This window comes from Octopus sinensis, linkage group LG13 (assembly GCF_006345805.1).
Source record: "Octopus sinensis linkage group LG13, ASM634580v1, whole genome shotgun sequence".
Lineage (NCBI taxonomy): Eukaryota > Metazoa > Mollusca > Cephalopoda > Octopoda > Octopodidae > Octopus > Octopus sinensis.
In genome coordinates, this window is record NC_043009.1 from 11867659 (window position 1) to 11875158 (window position 7500).

The window sequence follows — 7500 nt, forward strand, 5'->3', positions numbered from 1 at the left end:
CCCAGAAGTCGCGCACCATCCTGGTTTTTTAAAAGAATACAGCCTTATTGATTTCAAAAACACTTTATTGAAATTAATCGTAACAAATGCTCAAATTGAGCACCCTCTGCAATAAAACATGCCAAAAAAATCTAATAAAATAAAATGCTTTAATAATTTTAAATGAAAACCGGAATGGTGCGCGACTTCTGGGACACCCTATATATATGAGTGTGTGTGAAGGCGCATGGCTCTATGGTTAGAGTGTTGAGCTTACGATCATGAGGTTGGGATTTCGAATCCCGAACCAGGCTGCGTGTTGTGTTCTTGAGCAAGACACTTTATTTCACATTGCTCTAGTTCACTCAGCTGTAGAAATGAATTGCAATGTCACAGGTGCCAAGCTGTATCGGCCCCTTTGCCTTTCCCTTGGATAACACTGGTGGTGTGGAGAGGGGGAGGCTGGTTGTCATGGGCAACTGCTGATCTTCCATAAACAACCTTGCCCGGACTTGTGCCTGGGAGAGTAACTTTCTAGGTGCAATCCCATAGTCAGTCATGACCAAAGGGGGTCTCAGCATCAGCAGCATATATATATATCATCATCATCATCGTTTAACGTGTTTTCTGTGCTAGCACAGGTTGGACGGTTCGACTGGGGTCTGGGAAGCCAGGAGGCTGCACCAGGCTCCAGTCTGATCTGGCAGTGTTTCTACTGCTGGATGCCCTTCCTAATGCCAACCACTCTGTGAGTGTGGTGTGTGCTTCTTACATGCCTCCGGCACAGTTGCCAGGGGAGGCTGGCAGCGGCCACGATCAGTTGGTGCTTTTTACGTGCCACCGGCACAGAAGCCAGACAGGGCGGCGCTGGCATCGGCCACGTTTGGATGGTGCTTTTTACGTGCCATATATATATATATGACTGGCACTTCATTGGTTACAAGGACGAGGGTTCCAGTTAATAAGTCAATGGAACAACCTGCTCATAAAATTAACATGTAAGTGGCTGAACACTCCACAGACACATATACCCTTAACATAGTTGTCAGGGAGATTCAGCATGACACAGAATGTGACAAGGCTGGTCCTTTAAAATACAAGTACTACTTATTTTTGCCAGCTGAGTGAACCGGAGCGAGGACACATTGCGCCACTGAGAATCAGACTCACAACATTACAACTGTGAGCCAGATATAGATACACACACACACTCACACATATATATATATGTGTGTGTGTGTATCTATGTATATGCACATGCTGGACTTCTTTCAGTTTTCCCTTTACCAAATCTATTGATATAGGTTTAGTTGACCTAGCATCACTAACCCTAACCCTAAAACAGATTGAAATGCAATAGATCGATACTGGGGTCATAATTATGGGTGACAATTTCATGACACCGCTAGAAAAAACTGCCATTCAAACCGAAAGGATCCTATTTGCTCAATGTAACATACGATAGAACTGAAGCTAAGACCACATTGTTGGAAAGCAAGATTCATACTTATATATATTTATGAATCTATATGAACGAGTATAAATTCAAACTCTGCTTTTGACATCTTATTTGATATAAATTTGCGTTCATTTACTGATATATCTTAGTGATGTTTTTATTTATATTGTATCTGCATGAGCACATGGGACAAAATATGTTCAGAGATCGGGGAAAGCTATTTTTCAATTTCACTTCATGTTTCAATCACTTTAAATAATATATATATATATATATATATATATATATATATAGGATCTTTTCGGTTTGAACGGCAGTTTTTTCTCTCGGTGTCATATGAAATTGTCACCCATAATTATGACCCTAGTATCGATCTATTGCATTTCCATCTCTTTTAGGGTTAGGGTTAGGGGTGGGGGGAAGGGTATCTTTTTTTCTTCGCAAATGTAAATAAACCCAATCTATTTCTTAAACGAGGGACATATTCATACGGCACAAAATGTTTTCACCTCAATAGATGTCATTGATTGGTTGAAATTGCAGAAATTGAAGAAAAAAAAACAATAAATATCTTACAAACTATAGAATTTTCTCAATAAAGCCAAGAGAAAAAAGATGTTTTATAAACACATTCACCAGTATACGAAGTTTAAAAGTGTTTAGTTAGGTGGAAATTATTTTAAAAAACTGCCGTTCAAACCGAAAAGATCCTATATACATATATATATATATATTCACTACATCGTTTTCATGTCAAGTTATATGAAGCACATGTATATTCTATACATCGCTTTCGTGTTACAAAAATATAATGTGGCGCGGATGAAGTATGTAGATTTAAATTCTAGGCAGAGGCACTGATGTCATACTACCTTTGACATTTCAGGATAGTTAAATGCTGTCTCTAAACAGTGCGATATTCTTTAGCAGAAAATAAAAGTCCCCTCTATGATATTACGAAGTTTACATTAACAGGCCAAATGAATGTTAATGGGAGACAACTCGATACCAAGTGATCTCCCTTTCTTATTTTGCAAGATGCTTATTTTGCTTTACTGCATCCAAATTTAACCTAATATATGTATTACCTATTTCTTTATTACCCACAATAAACATAGAGGGGACAAACAAGGGCAGACAAAGGTATTAAGTCGATTACATCGACCCCAGTGCGTAACTGTTACTTAATTTATCGACCCCGAAAGGGTGAAAGGCAAAGTCGACCGGATTATCATCCTTCTTTGGATATCTTCGATTACTTTAATCAAATATGTTTCCAGATTTTAAGAAGATAGTTCAGTGTAATTTGAGAGAGATTTGGTTGCTAATTCTAGCAGAGTAAACAACAGTATAAGATTTCCATTGTTGACATGTAATAAACGAAGTGAAAAAAAGTCGACAAAGATTAATATTCCAGAATATAGAACAGTTCTTTATGGATAATTTGTTGGTTTGGGGTTTTTGTTTTTGTTTGTTTGCTTGTTTTTACCAAAAGGTGTTGTAGCCCAAAGGTGTACCTAAAGGTGTTGAGTAATATATATCTATAAACATTTTACAGCTTTTAATATATTTAAAAAGTAAAAGATTGGATCTTTTCGGTTTGAACGGCAGTTTTTTAAAATAATGTCCACCTAACTAAACACTTTTAAACTTCGAATACTGGTAGAATGTGTTTATAAAACATTTTTTTCTCTTGGCTTTATTGAGAAAATTCTATAGTTTGTAAGATATTTGTTGTTGTTTTTTCTTCAATTTCTGCAATCTCAACCAATCAATGACGTCTATTGAGGTGAAAGCATTCTGTGCCGTATGAATATGTCCCTCGTTTAAGAAACGGATTGGGTTTATTTACATTTCTGGAAAAAAAAAGATACCCTTCACCCCCACCCCTAACCCTAACCCTAAAATAGATTGAAATGCAATAGATCGATACTAGGGTCATAATTATGGTGACAATTTCATATGACACCGCTAGAAAAAAACTGCCGTTCAAACCGAAAAGATCCGGTTGTTTTTGTTTGATTGTTTTTATCTAAAGGTGTTGTAGCCCAGAAACCGAGCGGTTTATTGAGTAATATATATATATATAAACATTTTACAGGTTTTAATATTTTTAAAAAGTAAAAGATTTTCCGAATTATATTGTTGCTCATAGGTTGGTAACTTGTGATGTTAGTGGAATGTACATATGTGACATATTGAAGATAAACCTTCTGTAAATAACTCTTTGACTTTCAATAAAAAGCTCACTTCCCAACCACTTGGTTCCGGGTTCAGTCCCTCTGCGTGACACCTTGGGAAAGTGTTTGCTACTGTACCCTTCGGGTCGACCAAACCCTTGTGAGTTGATTCGGTAGACGGAAACTGTAAGAAGCGCATCGTATATATATATATGTATTAGGGTGTTCCGAAAATAATGGCCGATTTCAAAAACATAATTTTATTCGGGGAAAAATTAACAATAGATATGTTTTGATTAGTCAAAGTATGGGCCGTGAACATCTCTGCCATCGATCAACAAGATTATTTATGCCTCGTTGATAAAAACTTATTGGCTTTGACGTTAAGAAATCTTTGAAAGTTGAGTCTACCTCTAGTTTAAATCTGAAAGTTTTATCACTGAAAAACGTGTTTAAATGCTTTAAAAAATGGTAGTCAGTGGGTGAAAGATCAGAATATGGAGGATCTGGTAAAATCTCGTATCCCAAGTCTGTGATTTCCTGCAGCGTCATTCTTGTGACATGTGACTTAGCATTATCGTAGAGCAGGATTGGGTCACGTCGATTCACCAATGCAGGTCTCATTTTTTGCAAGTGAGCGTGCATTTCAGCACGTTGATTGCAGTAAACCTTTGCTGTAATGCTCTGACTGGCTTCCAGAAAGCTGTAATGGACAACACCAATTGCAGACCACCAAGCGGTCACCATAACCTTTTGCTGATGCAACTTTGGCTTTGGGAAATATTTGGGGGACTCATCATGATCAAGCCATTGACCTGATCGTTTACGATTATCATAAAGGGTCCACTTTTCGTCACAAGTGACTATTTGGTCAAGAAAAGGATCACTAGTATTTCGCAGAAATGAGCATCGAGCACACTTCAAAACGCCAATCTTTTTGATTTTCATTGAGCTCATGCAGTACCCATTTATCAAGCTTTTTCACTTTACCAATCTTTTGCAGATAGCGTGGGACCGTTCAATACTAACACCAAGTGCCTGAGACGTTTTTCTGACACTTTGACGTGGGTTTTGTTCAACAATTGCTTTCAACTATTCATTGTCAAGACTGCATGACCATCCTCTACCGTCTTCATCATCAAGGCTGTCATCACCACTACGAAATTTCTGAAACCACCTTCGTACTGTGCGATCACTTGTAGACCCTTCTCTGTTGATATTGGCAGCAGTTTGGGAGGCATTGTGCCCAAGCTTGAACTCGTGGAAGTAAGCGAAGGTCCTTTTTTGTCATGTTCATAATTAAGAGCGCCTATGCTCCAAGAATGTTTTCTGTCTGAAATAAGTAGAAAATTATTGAAGAGCATGCATCAATTATTAAGTATGTCAAAATTCACCTAAAATATAATTAAAATACTATGGTAAAACTGCGTTTCAAAACACTAAGAGCGGCCACTATTTTCGGAACAACCTAATATATATCTATATGTGCGTGCCTGTGTTAGTCCTCCCATTACCGCTGGACAACCAGATTTGGTTTGTTTATATCCCCGTAACTTAGCTGTTCTTGAGCAAAACACTTTCCTACATTGCTCTGTATTCACTTCGACATCTGACGTGTAGCTATTGTGCAACATTATGCACCCGTACAAGCAATATCATTTAAGAGAAGGAATGAGCCAGTGTACAGCACAAATATTAAATCACAAAAGTCAAACTGTGTCTGAAAGAAATTGCAGAACTCACATCTATCGTTCACGACAGGTGAGCCCACTGTGTGTGCGTGTGTGTGTGTGTGTGTGTGTGTAAGGTCTGTGAGTTCTCTCATGAGAGCTACTGATAACATATCTATTTCTTTACTACATGATGGCTGTCAGCTCGTAGACGAATATAACCTATTTCTTTACTACCCACAAGGGGCTAAACACAGAGAGGACAAACAAGGACAGACAAACGGATTAAGTCGATTATATCGACCCCAGTGCGTAACTGGTACTTATTTAATCGACCCCGAAAGGATGAAAGGCAAAGTCGACCTCGGCGGAATTGAAACTCAGAACGTAACCACAGACGAAATACCGGTAAGCATTTCGCCCGGCGTGCTAACGTTTCTACCAGCTCACTGCCTTTAGATGATAACATATCTAGTTCAACCTGTTGCATGGTCGGGTCGTCAGCGACTAAACCGACACACCCCATCAGGCTAACCTTGTGTGGAGGGTTGCTAGAAACCCAGCAGGACTACAACCAAGATCGGTCAAAAGGGCGGATGTATCACGTATAGATAAAGCGACAATCTGGCAATAGCACGGGCCCTCAAAAATTCCGGGCTTGCTGGAAGACCACCGAGAGTGAGGCCCCTCTCAGATTTTGTTAAAGTATGTCTCTGGGAGAAGGTCAGTCTGATATAAAACCGGATATGCAGGGAATGACATTGAACATTCTGTAAATCTTTTGCTTGTGTCTGATATCATGGTGCTCCCACATTCTTCATCTTGCAACCCATATTGGCACTCGAAATTTTGCCTAGGCTTGTCTATGGGTCATGTCCATAGGGTGAAGAGGGTCTCTGACGTACTGTGCAAGATTTACTGGACCAAGAATTTTGCACAGGCATTGCTTTGTCGGTGATGGTTATACTCGTCGAAAGGCGGCGAGCTGGCAGAAACGTTAGCAAGCCAGGCGAAATGCTAAACGGTATTTCGTCTGCCACTACGTTCTGAGTTCAAATTCCGCCGAAATCGACTTTGCCTTTCACCTTTTCGGGGTCGATAAATTAAGTACCAGTTACGCACTGGGGTCGATGTAATCGACTTAATCCGTTTGTCTGTCCTTGTTTGTCCTCTCTGTGTTTAGCCCCTTGTGGGTAGTAAAGAAATAGGTTATATTCGTCTACGAGCTGACAGCCATCATGTATGCATACATGCATGTACTTTTCTGTTTTTAATTATTTAGATTCTTCCTTTGAAGAAGGAGCTAATTTCTAAGAACGATACAAAGTTCAATCGTTAGAATATGGATAACGAAAGCAATGTCATATTTTCAAATTGAGAAAAGTCTTGCATAGTTTTACTGTTCCGCTTACAAATTGCATTTGTAATCTGCAAGTCAGTTGATTTCTTTTTTTTTTTTGTTTTTTTTTTTTTTGTTTTGAAAATCCAAGCTTATCTAGGCTGACAGTTCGGCATTTACTTAGAAAACCAAGTAGGGCACCTGTTAGTATTGGTATAAATACAAATTATTGATATGCAAATCTGGATATAGATGCTGGAGGTTTGTATGTATGTATGTATGTATATACGTTCGCATGCATGTATGTGTGCATGTATGTTGAATGTGTGTGTGTGCGTGCTTGTACGCGCTTCTATAATTAAATCAGTACCATACTCAAATGTTAGTGTGTAGAAATTTGGAATCCGTGACCTGTACTTCGTGTTTAAATGCAACCCGTATCAAAATGTTGAAATACATTCAATCTATTCTAAACGTTTTAATTAATAAAAGACTATCGTTGTCCAAATTCCTGTTTGTTTTTATTTAATTTGTTTGTTTTTTTTTTTTGTTTTTTTTATATGTGTGTTGAAATAATTCTATAAATAAATCCGGATAAGGTAGCCTTTAATCAAGTCATAAATAAGTATTATACTGTTGTTTTCATTCATTATCGACTTCATCAAAGGTAACTGGCAGGCAGAATCGTTAGGGCGTCGGGAAAAATGCTCAGCAGCTTTGCTTCCGAATTTACACACTGAATTCCAATTACACCGACATCAGCTTTGCTTTTCATCTTTTCGAGCTTGATAACATGAATTCCAGTCAAATACTAGACACGGTGTAACCGACCAGCTCCGTCTCCTCAAAATTTCACACCGTTGTCCTGTAGTA

General features: G+C 38.4%; 1 protein-coding gene across 1 annotated transcript; it reads right to left on the reverse strand.

Moving 5' to 3' along the window:
* Positions 1 to 3918: 3918 nt before the first annotated feature.
* On the reverse strand, positions 3919 to 4566 carry LOC115218566 (histone-lysine N-methyltransferase SETMAR-like). Its single transcript, XM_029788456.1, has one exon. The coding sequence runs from the start codon at positions 4564 to 4566 to the stop codon at positions 3919 to 3921; it is 648 nt and encodes a 215-aa protein (XP_029644316.1).
* Positions 4567 to 7500: the final 2934 nt, after the last annotated feature.